The 24416-nt window shown below is 40.9% G+C and overlaps 2 protein-coding genes across 2 annotated transcripts in view; one reads left to right on the forward strand and one right to left on the reverse strand.

The window, feature by feature from the left end:
• GAREM2 (GRB2 associated regulator of MAPK1 subtype 2) overlaps nt 1-6556 on the forward strand; it is a 31747-nt gene extending 25191 nt beyond the window's left edge. The window contains exons 5-6 of the mRNA XM_070946895.1: nt 4200-4363; nt 5662-6556. Coding sequence (XP_070802996.1) covers nt 4200-4363; nt 5662-6556 — 1059 coding nt within the window. The remainder of the gene's footprint in view (nt 1-4199; nt 4364-5661) is intronic.
• A 3076-nt stretch (nt 6557-9632) lies between these two features.
• The window catches only part of HADHA (hydroxyacyl-CoA dehydrogenase trifunctional multienzyme complex subunit alpha), a 35870-nt gene continuing 21086 nt past the window's right edge, over nt 9633-24416 (reverse strand). Inside the window, exons 12-20 of the mRNA XM_070932177.1 lie at nt 24056-24190; nt 22445-22616; nt 20016-20102; nt 17857-17997; nt 16594-16662; nt 14191-14386; nt 12519-12633; nt 10765-10910; nt 9633-10081 (exon numbers count right to left, since the gene is read on the reverse strand). Of these exons, the coding sequence (XP_070788278.1) occupies nt 9927-10081; nt 10765-10910; nt 12519-12633; nt 14191-14386; nt 16594-16662; nt 17857-17997; nt 20016-20102; nt 22445-22616; nt 24056-24190 (1216 nt within the window). The 3' untranslated portion in view covers nt 9633-9926. The remainder of the gene's footprint in view (nt 10082-10764; nt 10911-12518; nt 12634-14190; nt 14387-16593; nt 16663-17856; nt 17998-20015; nt 20103-22444; nt 22617-24055; nt 24191-24416) is intronic.

Below are 24416 nucleotides of genomic sequence, written 5' to 3' on the forward strand. Positions count from 1 at the left end.
ATTTTTTCATTAAAAAGATAAAGGTAAAGGTTCCCCTCGCACATATGTGCTAGTCGTTCCCGACTCTAGGGGGCGGTGCTCATCCCCGTTTCAAAGCCAAAAAGCCAGTGCTGTCAGAAGACGTCTCCGTGGTCATGTGGCCGGCATGACTAAATGCCAAAGGCGTATGGAACGCTGTTACCTTCCCACCAAAGGGGGTCCCTATTTTTCTACTTGCATTTTTTACATGGTTTCGAACTGCTAGGTTGGCAGAAGCTGAGACAAGTAACGGGAGCTCATCCCGTTACGCGGCACTAGGGATTCAAACTGCTGAACTGCCGACCTTTCGATCGACAAGCTCAGCATCTTAGCCACTGAGCCACCACATCCCAATTTTTTCATTATACCACAGTAATTATTTTTCAATAGATTTTTAGAAAGCAGAAGGAATAACCTGAGTTGGCATTGGTCCAATTAGCTTCTAAGGAACCTATGCAATGTATTAGGCATTTCCTTTGAATCAGATGAACGCTCAATATATTATAATGGCTTTCCATTGGAATGGTAGTGATTTCAAAAGGATAAATGGACTATAAAGGTATGGAAAGCCAATAGCATTGATCACTGGTTGCGGTCTTTGTCTGGTCTCTCCCCCAAGTTGATTATTTACTGAGAAATCTGAATTTCCTAAGTCTTTAAATGCTGCTCATGTGTGTTATTATACAGAAGCAGTGACAAGCTCAGTGGGATTTTTGCTGTCCATATTTCCTTGAAAGACATTTGGGTTACTGTTGATGATTCTGTAATAAAGGAATAACAAACAGGATCTGCTCTAAAATATTCTAATATAGAATGCATTTTGGAGGGGACACCTCATTTCATTGACTCCTCATATTTATCAACTCCCTGTCTTCTCTAGTAATTAATTAGCATTCCATAGCTACTGAAGCTGCTTCGGCATCAGTATTGCTTTGGCTTTAATTTATTTTTCTTTCGTTCATTATAAACTTTAATTCTTATGGTTTTTTTCCTCATGAGAATTGCTATATTTTATTGATGTATGCAGAGAGTGATATTTTGGATACATAAATGGGTTATAAAATGTGTAAAATTCATTTTATATGAATGTTTATGATATATATTACCGTGTGTGTGTGTGTGTGTGTGTGTGTGTGTGTGTGTGTATGTGTGCATGCACACGTATGCACGCACACAAAGAAATTGGTTGGTTGCTACTAGAAATGAAACAGTCCAGTCAGTTGCTTTTTCCTTTGGTAATAATTCATTCTTCCCAAAGTGCAGTTTCTTTTCAAATCATTAGGCCTTTGTTATGGAACTTCTTTGTTCATTGGCACTCAGTGTTTGTTTGTTTTTTTAATGTGCAACTTTGCCTTAAAAATGCGCATCTGGTTCAGCCCTCCATTTAGTATAAGGAAATTTTGTTCATATGCTTATTGAGTTAACTAAAATTTGAATTATTGTACTCTATTTTTGTGTGGAAATGTATTTGGAAAAGATATTGAACTCTAACTTATTGTCCATATCCTGTTCCCTTATGACAGAATGTGAGGATTTTTGAGTGTGAGAGAGCGTGGGAAAGAGAGAGAATGTGACGTATTGATCAATCTGTCGGTTGCTAGTTTTTAAGGGCATTTCTGGTCCTAGAAAATACAGAACACTGAGCTTGTTTTCTTCTTTCATTGCCAGACTTTTTAACATCAGTATGAGGGAGAGTGGAATTTGCTGGCTGTCCTGCCAATTAATGGTCACGTAGCTTCTTCCTCAATGGTTGCTTGATTAGGGTATTGTTTCTTCCCTGTCTCAATTTATTTGCTGACAGTGGTTCAGCTTTCTGAGACCATCCCAGTACAGGTGCAGCCACTGTCCCTTGAGCTACTAGATTATCTAATGTCTCTGTCATTGGATGAGATGCACCTGCCTGTATCAAATTGTTGTCCAAAGTAACCGGACACAAAAACAAAAAAAGGCAGATACTGCTATAGACAGCTGAAATATACATGTTTGTGGACAGTATCATAAGCAAGTAGAAAAGAATTTGACAAATTTAACTGTAAATAATAAATTGCTCTTAATAATAAAACTTCTGTATTAATAATACTTTGCTTTCTCTCTTTTTTCTTTTTGTGGTCCAAGTTCATCTTTGAATAACTCAATACTATGGTGGTCTTTCTTTCATCTCTTTCATCTCTTGTCTTTCTTATCTTTAGCATGGGAGTCTACCACAGTAAGACTATAGATTCTTAGTCATAGGATATGCAATACAGCATAGAATCCTAGATTGATGGCTGACAGACAAATCTTTCCTGTGTCTCTCTCAAGTCTTCTGTATAGCTTTGGCTTCTTATCGTAATACGTTAAGACTCTACCCATAAATGTTCAACCTCACTGCTTGTACTGTATTTGTTGGACTATAGATGAGTCCCATACATAACTGGCTCTTCACTATCTCTCTCTCACTCTGTCAAGGACCTTGGAGTACTCATCTCTAATGATCTCAGTGCCAGAGCCAACTGTAAAAACATTGCCAAAAAGGCATTAAGAGTTGTTAACCTAATCTTAGGTAGTTTCTTCTCTGGTAATATTGTACTGCTAACTAGAGCATACAAAACATTTGCTAGACGAATTCTTGAATACAGCTCATCTGTCTGGAACCCGCACTGCATATCGGACATTAATACAATTGAGGGAATCTAGAGATATTTCACGAGAAGAGTCCTCCACTCCTCTGCTCGCAACAGAATACCTTATGCTACCAGGCTTGAAATTTTGGGCGTAGACAATTTAGAACTATGCCACCTTCAGTCTGCCCTAAGCGTAGTACATAATCTCCAAATGTTTATATTTATTTTTTTAAAAATGGAATTTGGCTGTAGTTTGGTCATGCTTAGAATAATGGGTACTCAGTTCTTTCTTACCTGCAGTGAAATATCTTCCTTAAAGGACTGACAAATTCTGCCCGTCAATGATATTTGCTAATAGTATTTTCAAAGTTAATATCCAAGCATTTCTTGAAAATATAGACCTTTATTTATTTATAGACTCTTTGATGGTTCTCTCAGTGTAAATTTAAAACCTGACTGATCGCTGTAAAATTGTGCATTATTTGGGAAAGCCCTTTGCATCTCATAATTTTATATTGAAGATATAGTTTTATAGCTTGACCTCCTATTCCTGTGTTTCAGTAATGTACAATTTCTGATTTTCCTTTTAACAAACCTTTGTGCTCTCCGTGTTTTCCACGTCCCTTCCCATGTTTGAAATATCCACACCATTCCCTGGATGAACAAAGCCTTACAAAAGATAATTTAAATCATTGAACCCAATCTTTTGCTCAGTGTAGAGATATAAATTAAAATATCCTCAACTACATAGCCAGTGGAAGGGAGCTTGCCATCTCTCTTAGTAATCAATTATTCTGTTTTAATGGCACTTGAGGATTTGATTGTCATTATAGTTTCTTATCTAGTTTCTTCTCAGCATTTTGCATGTTGGATTAATGAAACTGTTACCTTGTGTTTACACTTTGCCAATCCCTCTCTAACCAACATCTATTTGCAAACTTTCTACATGGGCACTTTCTATATTAACAGCTTTTATTAAAAAAAAAAACTTCTAGCTCTCTGTAGGACACACACATAGTTTCTGGTAGCATTTATTAAACATTACAGATTGGATCTTAAAGCCAGTCCAGATATGAGTTTGACAGGCAATGTTATCTGCCACATTGACCTAGTATAGCGCATGAAAGGACCACAATGCAGTCTTCTGATCTTCCAAAATCTGTTTTCTCATTTGTTTTCATTTTCCCCCTAATTATTTATTAAATTTATATGGTACCCATCTCACTATGAAACAACTCTGGTCAGCTAAGTATGTAACTTCATATACCTTGGTTAAATTATGCCCTGTAATTTTCATTCCATTCTACTTTGTTAAGATTAGACGTAAATCCAAGAAAACAAAAGTAAGGGGTAATTGACAGGAAGTTGAATCATCTCTATCTTTTCAAGTAATCTTGGAAAAAATAGGCTTGAAAACATCCAGTTTCTAAAGTGTTGTATAGCTCTGCTTGAAGTCTTTGAAAATGCCTTTTTCAGTCCGTATGGACATGTGTGATCAATCTGCTGCAGAAAATATCTTTGATTGTATTTGGCCCATCAACCCAGCAAATTACCATCTTATCCCCAATCTTTTCATAGGTGAGAGAGGAATGTCGTCTCCTTGTTGCCCCCCCTGTGCCACCACGTGGTGCCCACACATCGGCCACCTCCAGCCCTCCAATGCCTGTGCGCTTCCCCAAGCTCCAAGCGGCAGTATCACCCAGTGCCAACCTCTCATACTACTCATCTGGACTTCATGACATGTGAGTGATGGAAGTGGGATTGCTTCTATAGAGGGAGTTGTGAGATGTAGCCTTCCTTGTAGGAACTCATTTGGGAAGATGAGAATGGGGAGAAGAAAGTACTGCATATGCTTAAAGGCATTTGCTTTATCGTCTTTCTTTGTGTACTGTAAGATGCAATATTATTATGAATGAAGTCTTAAAGTATAGACTTCTGGGCTGGTATCCAGAGGCCTTGAATGATCTTCCTTCTTATCACTGAATTGGCTGCATGAGTCAGCTGTGCACTTACTATTGCTAGATTCAGGGGATGTGCAGGCATGCTGAGTACAACAGCAAGAAAGGAAATACCATATGAGTAGAATTTTTCTTGTTGGTTGACCTTTAACAGAGGCATTCTCAGGTATCAGAAAGGAAGCATAGAATCTTCCTACCTTGAGCTAGAAAATTTAGCCCTCTGTTAAAGTTTTATGCAAAAAAGAGAAAACACATTACTATATTTACCAGGAAATAAAAAATAAGATTTTTAATCCTGAGAGTTAATTATACAATATAAATAACACTTTTCCTTCAGGTTTGGCTGCTTGCTGGCTCTGTTTTTTCCTAAGCAAATGTCCTAAAAGGTACAATATTATGGAAAGCTTAATTATATGTAACAGTACCAGGCACATAAAGTATCTTTCCATTGAAGATAAGGATGGCTTTGATAAAAGGAGCTATGCCTCCCCATTATTTTGGACTATATGTTTGGATTCTCAAAAAACCTTTGTAAAAACGTTGACCTTTTATTCCCATGGCTGTGGCACTTTCAAACTTTCTGTGGGTCTCAGAAAAAAAGCAAATGAAAAGGGGCAGCATTGTATCCTGTTTGGCCCCTGCCATTTATATTTTACCTAACAATATACTTGATTGGGAAGAAACTTCCAGAGTTAGAAGTTGGGGAGGTTGAATGAAAATGACATCAATGCCTTTTTAATAACAAGCAATATTGGATGGATTATGGTAATTTTTCATTTTCAAGAGATTTGTATATGCTTAAATCTATGGAAACAGCATATTCAGCGTGCGTGAAATGCTTCTTAGCCTTCTTTGTTGTCAGGCAAAGATGTATTTGGAGTAGTGAGCACAAGGTTTTTCAAATTAAGTTGGAACCATGCATAGGCAAAACTCTGGAGGTGGGAGTGCATATCTTTAGATGTTGCTGGATTTGTCCACTGTGGTTTTAAGACACTAATCTGCTCCAGATTTATGATCAGAGAGCTCCAAATCCCATTTCACTTGAGTTAGCTCTGATACTGTTTGTTTTCTTTGCCTGCCAGTTCAAGGCCACGAAGCGGTAGCTGCTCCCCATCTCCGGACTCCTACTCCTTGTACTGCTATCCCTGCACATGGAGTGACTGCAAAGTTGGAGAGTCCACTAGTCGGCAGTTGGCCAGCCCTCAAATACAATTGCCATCTCAGCCCCCACCTGCACAGATGTCTTCCTGGTCTGACCCTTGGCCATGTAATGATCCAGGCTCAAGTGTGGCCACTGGGAGATCCACACCTCTGCTGGGAAGCACTGATGCCAACGCCATCAAGAGCTACCATAGCTGCCCTCGCCTGAAGCCTCCCCCTCCACAGAAACGCTTTGCTCCCTTTGGTGCTCTTAACCCCTTTTCCAATCCAGCATACTCTTCCAGTCCAGCTTCTTCAGGCTCCTCAGATTGGCTGGAATCTCTTGATTGGCAGAAGACAGCTGCCTCTTCCATAGACACTTTTGACCCCTTTGAAGGCACTTCCTCCCCAGAGGGGCACTGTAGTCCTGCACCACCACCTCGCTCATCGAAACCCTTTGACACGGCTGAAAATATTGTCATTCGGACGTCAGTAGCCCCTTTGTCATCCACCATTGTTCATGGTTCTGAAGGTGGCATCACCCACCTTTATCTGGCTCAGGGGGTCATTGAGGCACCTCCTGCCCGTTTGAATGGGGATGGCTCACCCTGGCAGCCTCCTGGTGACTTATCAGCGCTGTCACTTGAGGAGGTATCTCGGTCCTTGCGCTTCATCGGCCTCTCTGAGGATGTGGTCAGCTTCTTTGCTCGGGAACGCATCGATGGTAGTATCTTTGTTCAACTCACTGAGGAGATCCTATCTGAGGATTTTCATCTTACCAAACTTCAAGTCAAAAAAATAATGCAGTTCATCAAGGGCTGGAGGCCCAAGATCTAGACTGGTGAGGAAACGTTTCTCTGTGGATTGCAGGAGTTAGATTCAGGCTCTCCCCCTAGGGGAGAGGCCAAAGCAGATACCACTATCTCAAAAATGATAGCAGGACATGAACCCAAGAGCAACGCAGGATTTTGATGATGTCAGTTTTAACCACAAACCAACACAAGAAATTGGCAGGAAGTTACAAATTTCCTTTTATGGAAATGGGCAAAGTAGAAATCAGAGCAAAACAGAAGCCTCAACGGTTGCACATGAATGATACTTTATGATGAGTTCCTATTGATAGTCTTTGTGCCAAGATTAGCAAGGAGAGTTATTGCCTTACGTAATTTCTTGCATTGATAGTGTGGAAGAGGAGGAAAGCAGCATAGCCAATTTGTGGGAAGAAGGTTACATGTTCCCTTTCTGGCCAAGTCTCAGAATCACCAGAGCCAAGCTGCCTACTTTTCCTGTGATAACATCCCTATTCATCTCCTGATTGTTTCACGTAACATTAGCTTGGAGGGGTTTTGTTTTAGTAAGGGACAAGTAATGAATATGTATCCTTATGATTGTTTGGAGGCAATCAATTTGAGAGGGGCTCTTGACATAGAAGAAAAAGTAACAGCAATGACTTATGATACACACACACACACAAGTAGAGAAAGTATATTTGCATTTCTTTTCCCCAAATGCCCTCATAAGGTTTTATAATTAAACCTTTGGAATGAAATGTAGGCAACTTTATAGCTGAAAGAGGTTTGGATAGAACTCACCTGGCAATCTCTGCCCTAGAAACCCTGATCCTTAATCTGGGATCTAGATTAAAATGTCAGTGTGTCAATTTGTATTTTACAGCATTGCTTAGAGCCTTACTTCCACATGCAGGCTAATTTCAGTGTTGCCCTATGGAGAAAGCATCCTGCATGCAGAAAATGAATGGGCTTAAAAGAAGGGTTTTAGAGTAATCTAGAAGTGCTCATTCTGCAAAATCAGTGTGCAATGCTGACAGTGGTGTCCACCCATCTGCAAGTCAAAAGGGCTGCAGGGTAGTAAAAGCTTGATGATTCTGCTCTCTTTACACAGAACACTGACGCTGCATAAGGCCACCTTCCTAAACACTTGAACTTTTGAAGCACCTTTGCACTGCTGAAAGGGCTAAAACCGTAACAACTGTGTGCGCCTTAAATTTCATGTTTCTGCACTAAAATTATGGAATATTTGGGCAGCCTAGTTTTGCCTATGCAGAAATTCCCTAGCACCCAGTGAGTTTCATGTAATTTGCTCCTAACCAGATGTCTGTGATTTTGTTTTTTTGGATGGCAGTTATTTACTGCACCTTAGTATAATGTATAGGCAGTTGGTGGGTTTTTTTTAAAAAAAACTCACTCTGTAAATCTCTAGGCATTTACTAATCTTTCTCCTTTCTCCTGGCAATTTCATTCTGTTATTGCCTGCCTACTACTGTCACGTTTTCCATATTTCAGCAGCAACTGCCTGTTTCCTAAGACGACCACAACTTTCACAATTGTTTTTAGCAGAAAATGGGGCTAAATGGTTTAAGCCTAGAGGAGTTCAATATATTCATTTCTACTTTTAGTACTGCATTAATCAAATAAACATTTATTTAAAAATGTGTGCCTAGAATATGTTGTTTAGCAAGAAACTGAATATCTGTTATAGCAGAGTTCCCCAACCTTTCTGGTCTGGCCAGGGGGGTGGGGTGGGGGGAGAGGGGATGGTTCCATATGAGCAGCAAGCACATGCTTGTGCAAATGGCGAGTGCATGCACTTGGCTGCTATTTGCACAAGTAGGGATGCAAACACACTCGGCCATTTCTGTGGCCCAATTTTGAATGGCTCAAGACCTGGTAGTGGGCTGCGGACCGGAGGGGGCTGGAGACTCTAGTTGCTGTTGTAAACAGCAACTAGAGTATCAGCTAGTTTCAACAAAAATGGGAAGAGTGAGAACCAAAGCAATGATGCTACATCAGATTAAGAGCCACTCTCGTTCAAGTGTCTTCACACAATGAGATAACCTCAAAGAAGCTTTCAAGTAACACAGAACTACACTCCTGCTTATGTTCCCCAGCAACTGACACTGAAAAGATGGGCTTCTCCCCGCTTCCCCACTGGCAACGTACAAAATAAGCCAAAGTCTGCTGGATCCCCATCCCTTGAAGGCTGATTTGTTTTATTTAAAGCATCTGGCTGGAGAAAGATGCCTTCAGTATTTTGACAAGTGTTTATTTCCATACATGGGATTACTTTTGGATTGTAAATGCCGATTGTCCTAATTTGGATACTTTTGGAGCTCTTAGCAGCCCCCCCTCCCCCAAATGTTTTAAAAACTTCCTTCAATAATGCTGTATCGTGTGCTTCCTCACCTCCAACCTAGATTGTTTTTGTGTAAATTAGGAAGTTCCAGTCTCAGTAAAGATTCTTGGGCAACTTTCGTTCATTTAACTTAAATGTCTTCAACATGGTTTGCCAGTACACTCCAGCTGCCTATTGATGCCCTCGAGCTACAAGCTCTCCGCAATGAATTTAATTATACTGCCTCCAACACTATATTGTCAAGGATAGCTCTACATTACAAAGCATTTCTGAAAAAAATAAAAATAGAATGTTAAACCTTGTGTTTATGCATAAGAAATAGAAAATACGTTGAGTGTCCTAGAGGAATGTGATGAATAGAAAGGTATTATTTTGTGAGCTAATGCATGCATACATTTTACTTGTTCTCTCATTTTTACACAGCATGTTTTTGTTTTGATGCATGTATATATTTTGTGCAAATCTTCCATAATTTGTGTTTTGCCCTGGATATAGCACAAAAATTGTATGTAAAACTTCATGAACTCTAGTATTAGCAAAATCCCAACTCCATGCTGAAAATCCCTGCATTCTCAGATTTATTGGAGACTTACTTATACCAGTGGTAGACTTTCCAGAATGCTCTGGAGATCTTCAAATGATCTTTGATAAACTAATCTTATTACAGCACAGATTCCTTCAGAGGTTTCAGCCTCAACTGAACCTTATTTTAGCCACGCAACACTTTAATAGCAGTTCTAACCCCGGATGAATGACAAAATTATGTACAGAACAATACACTAGAATTTATTCTTATGAATTTTCTGCAAGCTACATCTGCTTTCCGATGAGTAGTTCCTTGCAATGGGCCTGAAAAGTACCATACTTTGAGCAGAAACCTCCCCATTCTTTCTCGTGATAATGGGGAAATCGACATTCAGCCTGATGGGGGGTGGGCCAGGAAGAAATAGTGCCTAAATAACTAAGGCACTTAAAAGAGTTAAAACCCACAGCCCTCCGATACGAAGATGTCTTGTAGGTCTTCCCCTTTTATTTTTGGTTAGCAGATGCCCATTCAGGCAGTTCTCTTGTGAAATTTCTTGCTGGAGTCCTTGGCGTGGTCAAGCAGCAACTGGCATGGTGTGAACTGACTCCCATAGACATCTTCATACTTCTTCATGCAGTCCACGAGCTGCTGGGCCCCAAAGTAATCTGCATATTGGAAGGGGCCTGCCACAACATTCACAGAAGTGAGGGAGGAAGAGGAGAAGGTAAGACTTCCTAAACAATGTGGTCTTTATGCCAAAATTATTTCATAACACTGGCCTCGACTGCCATTATACCTTGGTTACAAGCATTAATGCATCTAGGTATGTGATAAAAAATAATTTGGAAGGCGAATAACGAATGGATTCACTCACTATGTAATTGTGGGCAATCAAGTTCCACTGGATCTTACAAACTCTGGAGCCACAGAGAACTTTACACAGCAAAATGTATGGCATGAAATGGTGAGAAATGCAGTTCAACACATTCAGAGGACACCAGGTTGCCTGTACTTATCTCTGGAGAGCAAGCACTGGAACTACAGTTCAACTATTGCCAATTCCTGGTAACCCTCAAGAACACTATAGGGTTGTTAAAATTGCATTGCTGCTGCTAAGAAAGATTTCCGTAGTTTGAATATTTAATGCCTATTTGCAAGCGCTCAAGAAGTATTTTCCTATGGAAGGAGTTATACTCCGGAACGAGTCAATCCTACTACCAATTCTACATTACCAACTGAAAAAAAATGCAACCCAAATTACTACCACTTCAAAAGGCGCTTGTAAGATTTTTTTTCCATTATTGTTTCCAACCCTTCGGCTATATAAAAGACGTTGATTAATTCCTGGCTGAATGACAAAACTCACCTCCCAGGCATGGTGGAAAGCCTAGTCCAAATACAGCTCCAATGTCCCCCTCCACAGGATTGCTGAGGATGCCCTCTTGTAAGGTCAGAATGGCTTCATTCACAAACCTAGTCACCAAACGCATTTGGATATCTTTCTCTGTGGACCTGGGAAGGGAAGCAGTAATTCATTAACCACCCTCACAGCTAGATTAGAAACACAGCAGCTGAAACAGAGAGGCACAAGCCAGTGACATTGAACGGTGGGGACTAATATCCAGTGGCAGGGCTGACAATTCTCAGCAATCTTCAGTTAACTGAAGATTGAGTCGAGGTGGCGCAGTGGTTAGAGTGCAGTACTGCAGCTACTTCAGCTGACTGCTAGTTCAGCAGATCAGCGGATCAAATCTCACCGGCTCACGGTTGACTCAGCCTTCCATCCTTCCGAGGTGGGTAAAAGGAGGACCCAGATTGTTGGAGGCAATATGCTATTTAGTATACTGTCTTTGGTGTAAGCTGCCCAGAGTCCTCGGAGAGTGGGCAGCATAGAAATAATAATAATAATAATAATAATAATAATAATAATAATAATAATAATAATAACAACAACAACAACAACAACAACAACAACAACAACTGGATTTCAGAGAACAGGTGATGGCAAAAGCCTATTTTTTGTATTTTGCAGAAGGGGGGATAGGTTGAAAGCAAACTAGGATCCAATTGAAAATATAAATTTGCAATACTTAGGAGAAAACCAACATGGATATGGATTTATATATCAACGGAATATTCATCTAGTTTTGGAGCTAGTAATTTTTTGCTTGAACGTATGCTCAAATGATGCTGTTTTTGTGCACACCAGAGACAATTCCACTTCTCCTGCATCTGGTACTGTTCTGTTGGAAACCATACAAACTAATGGACTAGGCTTTCAATGCTTTTACATGCAGATGTTCCCATGTCGATTCTGAGATGTTCTACATGCGAAATGTGTAAAGATTTCTGACAGCAAATTTTAGGAAAAGCTCCAGCTATCTGAAATATTGCCACAGTAAAATAAATTGTGCTAAATTAGGGCTGTCAAACTCGTGGACTGGATGTATCACGCGCTGGCCACGCCCACACCTGATTTAGTGAAGGGGAAAAAACATACCGTATGTTTCGGAGTATAAGACGGACCGGAGTATAAGATACAGCTTAGTTTTTGGGAAGGAAAATAGGAAAAAAAAATCTGCCTACCAGATATTCATCTGGCTAGCGTCCTTAGTCTGGTCAGCTTCAGCACATTAGTTTGCTGGTTTTTTATCCCCTGCTTGGGGATAAAAAACAGCTTCTAAGGCACAGCTGATCTTTGGAGAGAGAAGCAATGAGAAAAGCTCAAAGCTCCAGAAGCTTCACTCTCTAGCGTCTCGCTAGAGCTGAAAAAAAGCTTCTAAAGCACAGCTGAGAGTCAGAGGGGATTGCTTCACTCGCTAGTGCCTCGTTAGGGCTGAAAAAAAGCCTCAAAAAAGCTACATTCGGAGTATAAGACTACCCAAATTTTCAGCCTCTTTTAGGGGGGAAAAAGTGCATCTTATACTCTGAAAAATACAGTACATCACGTGACGACACCGTGACAATGCAAGTTTGACACCCCTGTGCTAAATGGACGTTCTAATTCCATATGGCAGCTGTTATGTATTTGCATGCGTGCAGGGAATTAAGTAAAGCCAATGATCAGGCCTTATTCTGGAATGCTGTATCTATTTAGGAAACTTCTCTTTTCCCACTTACACCACTGGGTTGGCAACTATTTTGAATTTCTCTAGAATTTCATTCATTCCATTGTTGAGATCCCGATTCTTTACGCCTTGCTTGTAAAGATAAAAGCCTTTTCCGGCTTTGCGGCCTGTCAAATGAAAGATAAGAGGGTAGTGAGGATGCGCTTAGTATAAAAAATGGCAAACATTGACGAGAAAAGATAAATACAGGAAAGCTCAAAAAGATGCTCTACCTTTTGGAAAGAAGAATGGGGTAGGGAGTGGGGAAAATATTCTTCTATCCTAAAATTCAATGACCATTTTCCTCTAACAAATCTAGAGGTAGTCATCACTTACTGACTGCCTTGTTTAGCAATTGCTCAAATTTACAATAATTAGGATAAACTGTTGTTACCAACAGTAGCAGCTGATACTAATTCTACCACATCGTATCTATGGAACTTGAAGTCCATGAAGACTTCCAGCTCTGACAGGTTGAATAAGTGACTTAACTCATGCACTGGTCTCTATAGTAGTAACTGTCCTAACAATAACAAAAGCAGAATGCATGGCATGACCCAGTCATTGGAAACCTGTTTAACTCAGCCATATCCCAAATTACTTTTAGAATATTTTTCCATCTTGGCAATTTTAGGATGGATGGGCTTCAACTCCCAGATTTCTCCAGCCAGCAAGGGCCTGCTGGTTGGAGAATTCTGGGAGTTGAAATCCACCCATCTTAAAAGTTGCCAAGGTGGAGAAACATTACTTTTAGAATCAAGAAATGAACCCAGAGACTGGGACCAGCTCTAATGTTCGTCATCCGTAGTCACTGCTTTCCCTGTAGTGATGCAGACCAATGCAGCAGATATCAAGTTACTCTGAGAAAACAGGGCTTAAAATGGGGGAAAGAATGGATCTGACAGATAAACCATCTTTCCCGGGGCTCATCTCTTTGTTTTCAAACTGATTTCAGAAAGCTGAGATCCAGTAATTTCTTCATGCAGAAGGAAGTAATAGGGGAAAAGTGACAATGTCCTGTCATATCATTCTTTACAGGTAGTCCTCAATTTACAACAATTGAGCCCAAAATCTCTGTTGCTAAATGAGATGGTTCTTAAGTGAGTTTTGTCTCATTTTATGACCTTTCTTGCCACAGTTGTTAAGTGAATCACTGCATTAAGTTAATAACATTTGTTAAGTGAATTTAGCTTCCCCATTGACCTTGCTTGTTAGAATGTCACAAAGTGATCACATGACCCTGGGGCACTGCAACCCTCATAAATATGAATCAGTTTCCAAGAAACTGAATTTTGATCATGTGACTGTGGGGGTTCAGGGATGGTCATGTGGAGAATGGTCATAAGTCACATTTTTCAGTGCCATTGTAACTTTGAGCGATCACTAAACAAATCAAATTGTAAATTGAGGATTATGTGTGCTATGTATGACTGGCTCAAAACATAGATTACAATTATTTTCCACGAAAAAAATACAATATACAGGAGCAGAATGAGTGGTAGCTGGATTTGAGAAGTGGCTTAAAAGGAACAAGCCATCCCACGGATAACCATCCACAGACATGCCACTGGCATAAGGTAGTTGAAAACCAAGCAAAGAACATGTGAAGAACATGTGAAGAACAACTGATGCTGACTGATACATGAGATTGAACTGTGAGGAATTCCCCAGCATGCAACTCATACCTAAAAAGCCCTTGTCTACCATGGCTTTCATTAGCTCCACATCCCCTCCTTTGAATCGTTCACCAAAAGCTTTGCCAAGATCTTCAGCTACATGAGTGGCAACATCGACCCCAACTTCATCAATCAAAGTAGCAGCTCCAACAGGGAAGCCAAAGCTGGTGGAAAGGGAATCCACTTTCTTAGGATCAACACCTTCCTGCAGAAGATGCATTGAAAAAGAAAATGCTTTGGGTGAAAGAAATAGGGTGAAGGTAGATCAAATTCTGGTGATTAGATTGTTCAATAATTTGCAATAGTCTGCAATTTCTGTCTCAACTAATTAACATTATGAGCAAGACTGTTTGCCTCCTCCCTCTCAAATTATAGTGAGTAAATATAGTGTCCCTAATCACGGATTTCTCACTGGATGAACCAGGTGTATAACTTATGAGAAGACTATAAATGGTTAGTGTTGCCCTATTTTGTCCCAGTTTCACTTGGTGGGTATAATGCTATGATTTAAAAGCCACAAGAGTAAAACCAATGAACCCGAGTGTATCCTTCTAATTATGTGCACTTCTGTGTAAAAGTTTTTGGTTCTTTTTTGGACTATATTTTTCTACTGAATCTTGTCAATTTCCTGTAATGAACAAACACTATACACCGAATTTTGATGTTGGTGTCATTTATATATAAATAATCATCTTATGATTTGCTAGTCTGAAAAGGTAATCACCTCTAACTGGCTGTACTCCCAGCCCAATTGCTCGGAAATTGGGGCAATTGCAACCAAATACTTCTGATTATTGGTTATCAGTCCAATGTTGAGCCTTTCCTCCATGGTGAACTGTTTTAGCTCATACTTGAGGATTTTTTCTAGCATGAACTACTTGTTTCAAGTCCTGCCGCTTTACAGAATTTAGATTTGAATTCTGACTTGACCATTTTGAAAAAAAAGAATCTGTTCATCCACTCTAATGTAGGTGGCAAAGCAATCCCAAAGTACCCTTTACATATTTGATAGCCGATATACCATATTTTTCGGTGTATAAGACGCACCTTTTTACCCCCAAAAAGGGGGTGAAAATCTGGGTGCATCTTATATGCCGAATGTAGCCCCGCCCACCTGCCGGCCCCCACTTTTCGGCCATTTTCGGCCAGTTCCAGGCGGCAGGGATCTGGGTCAGGGCACAGCCTGAGGAACAACCCTCCCTCTTCAGGACAGTGGGGTGGGGGGGAATCTGCCCAGCAGCTTTGGGGAACAAGGCGGGTGCCACGATTTGCAGCTGGTCACCCCTCTGGCCATGCTGACTTCACTCCCCAGCAATGTGAGGAGCCGCCGCCGCTGCTGCCTAACCCTCTGTGCCCAGGAGCCAAGCCGAGTTGAATGGGAGCCCCTAAAGGGAAACATTCCTCCTTTCCAGCCATCGCTGGAAAGAGTCGCGCTTCGGGCGGCAGACCCGCGATCCCCTTCCCGATTCCAAACATGGGGTGTGTGCAGAGACAAAAAAAAGTGTACCGTGTTTCAGGTGGCGGATCTGGCCAGGAGGAAAGAGAAGAGTCTGCTGAGAAGGAGGACGGGGGCGCGCGGCTCTGCAATGTGCAGAAAAACACTTTTAGGCGGCAGCGCTACAATCTCCTCCCTGAATCCAAAGCACTTCCCAGTTCCCCGCTGCACATTGCAGGGGAACTGGCCGCCACCTGAAGCGCGACTCTTGAGGTTTGCATTTTGGAATCTGGGCAGCAATGGCTGGAAAGGAGGAACGTTTCCCTTTAGGGGCTCCCATTCAGCTTGGCTTGGCTCCTGGGCACAGAGAGGGTTAGGCAGCAACGGCGGCGGCTCTTCACATTGCTGGGGAGTGAAGTCAGCGCGGCCAGAGGGGCGACCAGCTGCAAATCGTGGCACCCGCCTTGTTCCCCAAAGCTGCTGGGCAGATTCCCCCCCCCCACTGTCCCAAAGAGGGAGGGTTGTTCCTCAGGCTGTGCTCTGTCCCTCCCCCCAGAGCATGCTAGGGGTCCCTTTGGGGGAAAGCGAGTAGTCCCTGCACCTCTTGCTTGCAGGAGGAAGAGGAGGGCGGCGCCAACTTAAATGCTGGTAGGCAGAGGTAAAATACTTTTTTCCTTGTTTTCCTCCCCCAAAATTAAGGTGCGCCTTATACTCCGGTGCGTCTTATACACCAAAAAATACAGTAAATTCCTTTTATGGAATTCAATAATTATCACAAAACATAAGGACAAAACAAAACATAGCCTTAAAATTCAATTTCTGACTCAAATAAATTGGATGTTATTTGTTAATTTAAACACTCTTTATGTTATCAGTAGGACTTGAAACGGGGTGAGCGTCGTTTCACAGAGCTGTATCATCCCATTTAAATCCATAAAAGACTCTCCAGAACCCCAGCAGTTTGCAAGAGAACTAACCTGAAGGATACGGACAATTTCAGCCAACATAGGAGCAAGGCACCTAGTTGTATAGAATCCTGGACCATCCTGTGGAGGAGGAAACAGAAATATGAAATAGGTTTGCTAAGGAAGATGAGGCAGCAAATAATCTAACTAGTCTACCCTCATCAATGTACTTTAATGGATGTTGGTTTTCTTATCTATAGGGCATTTCTCATCTATGGGGTATTTTCCTATTTAGAGGCTATACATGTGGCAAAGACACTTGTTTAGACCAATTTTTCAGTGGTATGGGCTGAACAGGAATTTAGGCTGAGATCCCAACTAACATGGATTTGATATTTATTAATATAATTTGTTTTTATGCACATAATTTGTATTCTACATCTAAATATAAAAGGGTTAAGCTTTGACTTCAGATTGACATTTGTGAGCTCTCCAAGAGCTCGTAAGCTCTTGGAGAGCTTACAGACAAATAATTAGTGTATAAAAATTATTTTGTACCACCGAGAAAAAAAACACAAAGCCGGGCTTTTTTGCGCCTTACAGGAAAGAAATGGTAGACTCAGCTTGTGAGAAGCAAAGCCGACAACCACAGTGGAATGAAGAGTTGATGAGTAGACAATCTCAATACTTCCTCTCCGGACAGGAAGAAAACTTAAGATCACTCACAAGTGTTCCTGAGAGTTGCTACTTACAAGGAGACCACAAAACAGCAGATTTAGAGTTCTGGGAAACAAAGGAATAGCTGTCTTGCTCAAACCACTGTTGGCATCTTTAAAAGGACACCTGGTTTGCATAGAGGTAATCCTCGACTTACAACCATTCAGTTAATGACTGTTCAAGCTTACAACTGCACTGGAAAAAAATTGTTGTATTTTAGGAGAGTGATGTTACTAAAATTGTTCATACTTGTTTTGATGAAAGGGGAAATTATTTCTTTATATATTTCTTTTTTATCATATTCTTATTTTTCATTTCTTTTCTATTTTCCCCTTTCTGCAACTTCTATTCTTTATTCTTTCCTTTTTTTTTAGTTTGTATTAATTTTTATTGTTGTAATTGTAATTTCTAGGAAAATTAGCTCTTTTTGGCTCTTGTGAAAGTCCTCTGTGCATCTGCAGTAAGTTTCCTGTGAAAAATATGGCTGATCCTTTACTTGTCTTGTCGCAGCCTGCTCATGTGGCAATTTAGGGGGGAAAAGTTTAATCCTGGCCATTCTGACTCAAAGTGATAATTCCACTGGGAGCCGTCTGCATTTTTCATAAAAATCACAATCACCTTAACCACAATGATGACCTTTCCTTGCTTGAGACCAACAGCTACAGCAGAGGCTGCTGTTTCCGGGGATGTCTTGTCAGTAGTAATGATCTCTAGCAGCTGCATCTTATCAACAGGAGAAAAGTAGTGCATCCCAATCACCTGAAGTATGGAAGAAGTAAAATGGAAAAGAATGAAGACCCTCAACATACTTACTTACTTATTTATTTATTTATTTATTTATTTATTTATTTATTTATTTATTTATTTATTTATTTATTTATTACATTTTTATACCGCCCCCTCTCCCGAAGGACTCGGGGCGGTGAACAGCCAAAATTAAAACACACAATACAAATATTAAAATACAATTAAAACAAAATTAAATTATCTTTGGCTTCTCCAATTTAAAACCCCTTACCCATAAAATTCACCCAATTAAAATACAGTGGGCTCGTGATATGCTGCAAAGCAGAAAAAGTCAAATCCTTTACACTGGGATAACCAAGTCTAATTAAAGCTAAGCCTAATTTTGTGTGTAAGGTTTTCACTCTTTTAAACTGTTCCAGCCTGCTGCTGTACTTGTTTAAGTGATGCTCGAACAAGCTACTCACAAATGGAAGCCAAGGACTAATATTCTCTTTAAACCCATTTGCTATAGTCTGCATCACAAAACGTTAGCAGAAATCTAGCGAGCTCAAGGCATTTAGGGCAAATTATTATTATTATTATTATTATTATTATTATTATTATTATTATTATTATTATTATTATTATTATTATTATTATTATTTTATTTCTATACCGCCCTTCTCCCGAAGGACTCAGGGCAGTGTACAGCCAATTTAAAAACACAAGACACAACAATGATTAAAAATTAAAATAATTAAATAAATTTGGCCGGATTAAAACCCCAAAAATTTAAAATACCCCAATTAAAATTATTATGTTGATAGCCCGGCCTGGCGGAACAACAGGGTCTTCAATGCGCAACGAAACACCCGGAGGTCGGAGATCTTACGTATTTCCAGGGGCAGTTCATTCCACAGGGCTGGGGCTCCCACAGAGAAGGCCCTCCCCCTGGGTGTCACCAGCCGACATAACTTGGCTGATGGCACCCTGAGGAGACCCTCTCTGTGGGAGCGGACTGGTCGGTGGGAGGCTATTGGTGGCAGAAGACGGTCTCGAAGGTACCCGGGTCCTATGCCATGAAGCGCTTTAAAGGTGGTAACCAACACCTTGAATCGCACCCGGAAGACCACTGGGAGCCAGTGCAGCTCGCGCAGGAGGGGTGTCACGCGGGCACAACGGGTTGCGCCCATAACCACCCGCGCAGCCGCATTCTGGACCAGTTGGAGCCTCCGAGTGCTCTTCAAGGGGAGCCCCATGTAGAGAGCATTACAATAGTCCAGCCGGGAGGTGACAAGGACGTGAGTGACCGTGCGCAAGGCGTCCCGGTCCAGAAAGGGCTGCAACTGGCGGATCTGGCGAACCTGATAAAAGGCCCCCCTGGCCACGGCCGTCATGTGCTCTTCTAAAGACAGCCGTGCGTCCAGGAGGACACCCAGATTGCGAGCCCTCTCTGTGGGGGGCAAAGATTCACCCCCAAAGGTCAGCGATGGCACCTGCTGACTATATCGGGACGCCGGCAGCCACAGCCACTCAGTCTTGGACGGGTTGAGTCTGAACCTGTTCCTCCCCATCCATCCGCATGGCCTCCAGGCAGCGAGACATCACATCAAGGGCATCGTTGGGGTGGTCTGTGGTGGTGATGTACAGCTGAGTATCATCAGCGTACAGATGACACGTCACCCCAAAACCACGGATGATCTCACCCCGCGGCTTCACATAAATGTTGAACAGAAGGGGCGAGAGGACCGACCCTTGTGGCACTCCCCATGCGAGACGCCTCGAGGTCGACCTCTGCCCCCCTGCCAACACGAACTGCGAGCGGTCGGAAAGGAAGGAAGAGAACCACCGCAGAACAGTGAAGGAGGAGAACCACTGCAGAACCACCGCAGAACGCAGATTCCTGATTTATGAGAGAGGTCAAAGCTCAGGATCAGAATAAAATGCTGGTTTTTCCAACAAGAGTAAGATATGCTGTGGGGAAACCACAGATGGAGAGGCCTTACTTAACAATGGTTTTTCTGTATTTTACAAAAACACACCAAACTCACCTTATCTGGCCTTTTGCTGGCTACAGCTATCTGATTAATAGGAAGAGCAGATGTGTTGCTGGCAAAGATACAATGAGGAGGGATAAGCTGGGAAGACAAAGCAAATGTTACATGTGGGAGAGGGAAAGTGCATCGTTATGACTACAGCAAGAGCCGTGGTGGCGCAGTGGTTAGAGTGCAGTACTGCAGGCTACTTCTGCTGACAGCCGGTTGCCTGCAATTTGGCAGATCGAATCTCACCAGGCTCAAGGTTGACTCAGCCTTCCATCCTTCCGAGGTGGGTAAAATGAGGACCCAAAATTGTTGGGGGCAATATGCTGACTCTGTAAACCACTTAGAGAGGGCTGGAAAGCGGTATATAAGTCTAAGTGCTATTGCTATATAAAGAATAAAAAACCTCTCTTATCTGGGATAGAGAATTTCATAAAAGCCCTGATGTAGCCATGTGCTTGGTCCCTTGACAGGACTGGCTTGTACTTGGTAGGAAGCAAGCAACAAGGTGAGGATTGACATCCTTATAGTAATATTCCTTCCTTTGACTGCTACAATTCTAATGTTGATAGATGGAATCATCTCGTTAGACTGAATGGAGATACTTTCAGGGGCAGTCATAGGATCAGAGTACTGACCAGAGTTAGACGTGCCTGGTACATGCTCCAAGATTAACATACTCTTCCAATTTCTTCAGCTTTTGCAGAGGAATGAGGTAGCAAATTTTACAGTTGTACTCATAAGTTTACATACCCTGGCAGAATTTATGATTTCCTGGCCATTTTTCAGAGAATATGAATGATAACACGAAAACCTTTCTTTCACTCATAGTCAGCGTTTGGCTGAAGCCATTTATTATCAATCAACTGTGTTTACTCTTTTTCAATCATAATGACAACAGAAATGACCCAAATGACCCTGATCAAAAGTTTACATACCCTGGTGATTGTGGCCTGATAACATGCACACAGGTTGACACACAAGGGTGTGAATGGCTATTAAAGGTAACTATCCTCTCCTGTGATCTGTTTGCATGTAATTAGTGTGTGTGTATAAAAGGTCAATGAGTTTCTGGCCGCCTGACAGACCCTTGCATCCTTTATCTAGTACTGCACTGACGTTTCTGGATTCTGAGTCATGGGGAAAGCAAAAGAATTGTCAAAGAATCTGCGGGAAAAGGTAATTGAACTGAATAAAACAGGAAAGGGATATAAAATGATATCCAAGGAATTGAGAATGCCAATCAGCAGTGTTCAAACTCTAATCATGAAGTGGAAAATGAGGGGTTCTGTTGAAACCAAACCACGGTCAGGTAGACCAACTAAACTTTCAGCCACAACTGCCAGGAAAATTGTTAGGATGCAAAGAAAAACCCACAAATAACTTCAGGTGAAATACAGGACTCTCTGAAAACATGTGGTGTGGCTGTTGAAAGATGCACACTAAGGAGGCACTTGAAGAAAGATGGGCTGCATGGTCGAGTCGCCAGAAGAAAGCCATTACTACGCAAATGCCACAAAGTATCCCGCTTACAATACGCCAAACAGCAAGCCTTCTGGCACAAAGTCATTTGGAGTGATGAGACCAAAATTGAGCTTTTCGGACACAACCATAAATGTTACATTTGGAGAGGAGTCAACAAGGCTTATGATGAAAAGTACACCATTCCTACTGTGAAACCCGGAGGTGGATCACTGATGTTTTGGGGATGTGTGAGCTACAAAGGCACAGGACATTTGGTCAGAACTGATGGCACGATGAATGCAGTATGTTATCAAAAGATACTGGAGGACAATTTGCATTCATCAGCCCGGAAGCTGCACATGGGATGTACTTGGACATTCCAACATGGCAATGATCCTAAACACAAGGCCAAGTCGATCTGTCATTGGCTACAGCAGAATAAAGTGAAGGTTCTGGGGTGGCCATCTCAATCTCTTGACCTCAATATCATTGAGCCACTTTGGGGAGATCTCAAACGTGCAGTTCATGCAAGACAGCCCAAGAATTTACAGAACCTGGAGGCTTTTTGCCAGGAAGAATGGGCAGCTTTACCATCTGAGAAGATGAAGAGCCTCATCCACACATACCACAAGAGACTTCAAGCTGTCATTGATGTTAAAGGGGGCAATACACCGTATTAAGAACTTGTGATTAGGGTCATCTAGGTAGTTTCTGTTGTCATTATGATTGAAAAAGAGTAAACACAGTTGATTGATAATAAATGACTTCAGCCAAACATTAACTATGAGTGAAAGGTTTTCGTGTTATCATTATATTCTCTGAAAAATGGCCAAGAAATCATAAATTCTGCCAGGGTATGTAAACTTATGAGCACAACTGTATATGGGAAATTAGGAAGGTGGGAGATGCCCCCAAATATATTCAAATGCATATCACAGACCCATCAGGCCTTTTGGCCTTGAACTCCTACTTACTGCTTCCACCTCCTTCAGCACTTTGTGTTTGATGTTGAGGTCTTCAAAGACAGCTTCAATGATCATGTCAGTTTTGTTAAAATCCTTGTAATCCAGCTGTCCCGTGAGGTCACTTAGGAGCATATCCCTCTCAAATGACGTCAAACTCTTCTTTTTCACTTTATCATTCAAGCTGAGAAAATTATTAGGGTGGGGACAGTGGAAGTATTGAAAATAAGCTATTGGGTACAGTATAGTTGTGAAGAAGTTGTTCATATTCATCCTTTTTTTATATATACTGAAGAAAGCTTGTCTTAAGCTTTGAAGGATCTTTCAAGCGCTAAGTAAAAGCAACTATTATTTTAGAAGCAGATGTCTTTTTAACTTTAGGTTTTATTATTTTTAAGCACTTCTAAAATATTGTTTTAGTTTTTTTGTTTTAATTCTGAAATCTATTCCTTTACTGTAAATTTTTCACAGCCAACCTGGAAATACATATACTGATCAACAGACAACAAAGCAAAAAAGCAAAACTAAACAACACAGACTTTGAGGGCTAATAGTGCATTTATAAATAGTATTGTTTCCAAACAGTTTGCCAAATGCGAATACTGATTTTGGATACCTTCCTAAAAGGGAGAGGAATAATAATAATAATAATAATAATAAGATACTTGTCAAAATAAATATACTTAAGTAAAATGGACTTTGGGAGAGATACTACACTGATTTTTTTAAAAAAAACCTGTAAGATGACCACTGCAGCTTATGACAAGAATGTGTCATTGTTTTCAAATTTTTCTGTCAACTGATAATTTATTACCAGAGTAGATCTCTCCAAGCCTAAACAAATCTAGAAAAAGAGATGATTCTTTAAGTAACTGAGAAAGTATAATAGCTTTTCAGCAATGCCAGCAGCTTTTAAAGCTTCATTATTTTGTTTTATTTATTTAGAAAATTTATATGAATGCCCAAATTAGTTGCAGTGACTCTGGGCAGCTTGCAGAAGTAAGATTATTGAATTAGAATTAGAACAACAGAATTGAAAGTTGGACCTTGGAGATCTTCTAGTCCAACCCCCTGCTTAGACAGGAAACCCTATTCTATTTCATACAAATAGCTGTCCAATCTCTTCTTAAAAACTTCCAGTGTTGGAGCATTCACAACTTCTGGAGGCAAGTTGTTCCACTGATTAATTGTTCTAACTGTAAGGAAGTTTCTCCTTAGTTCTAGGTTGCTTCTCTCCTTGATTAGTTTCCACCCATTGCTTCTTGTCCCGCCCTCAGGTACTTTGGAGAATAGCCTGACTCCTCCTTCTTTGTGGCAGCCTCTGAGATATTGGAACAGTCCTTCTTTTATTGGGAAAGAGTTAGGCACAAAGATACTGTATTCCAACATAAGAAATGCTGGAAGGAAAGGACATTGTTGGAGTCATACTTGCTATTCTGATAAGTTTCTTCAGCCTACATTTATGACATTTATGACATTGAAGAGCAAAAAGATAAATTTTTTTTTTGCTGTATTACTGCTTCAAAAATGACAAATACTGACAATTCAGGGCTGACATTACTGCAGGAGTCCAAACTCTCCAGACTGCAAATACACCAGATGTTAGATCCGAAGTGAACATACCCTTTATAGACCTGCTGCTGTCCCCTGCTCAAGCCATCCAGAGTGGTGTCCTTCATTATGATCTTAAGACCCTTTTCCACAGAAACCTGAGCAATTCCTGCACCCATCAAACCTGCTCCCAAAATAGCAAGATTCCTGCACAGAAAGGGAATAAAAAAAAGTTCATTAAAAAAAAGAACAAATTCAGTATAATTTACAGTATAAATAATTCACATTTAAAATTCCTCCTTTTTAATAATGCTGGAAAAGTAATCAAATAATTAAAATGATGCTGAATAATTTACTGCCATATTTTTCGGAGTATAAGAGGCACCTTAGTTTTTGGGGAGGAAAATAAGAAAAAAGCTGATTTGAAGGTGGA

The sequence above is a fragment of the Pituophis catenifer genome, unplaced genomic scaffold (genome assembly GCF_029215685.1).
Source record: "Pituophis catenifer annectens isolate HBS135680 unplaced genomic scaffold, rPitCat1.0.hap2 SCAF_1, whole genome shotgun sequence".
Taxonomy (NCBI): domain Eukaryota; kingdom Metazoa; phylum Chordata; class Lepidosauria; order Squamata; family Colubridae; genus Pituophis; species Pituophis catenifer.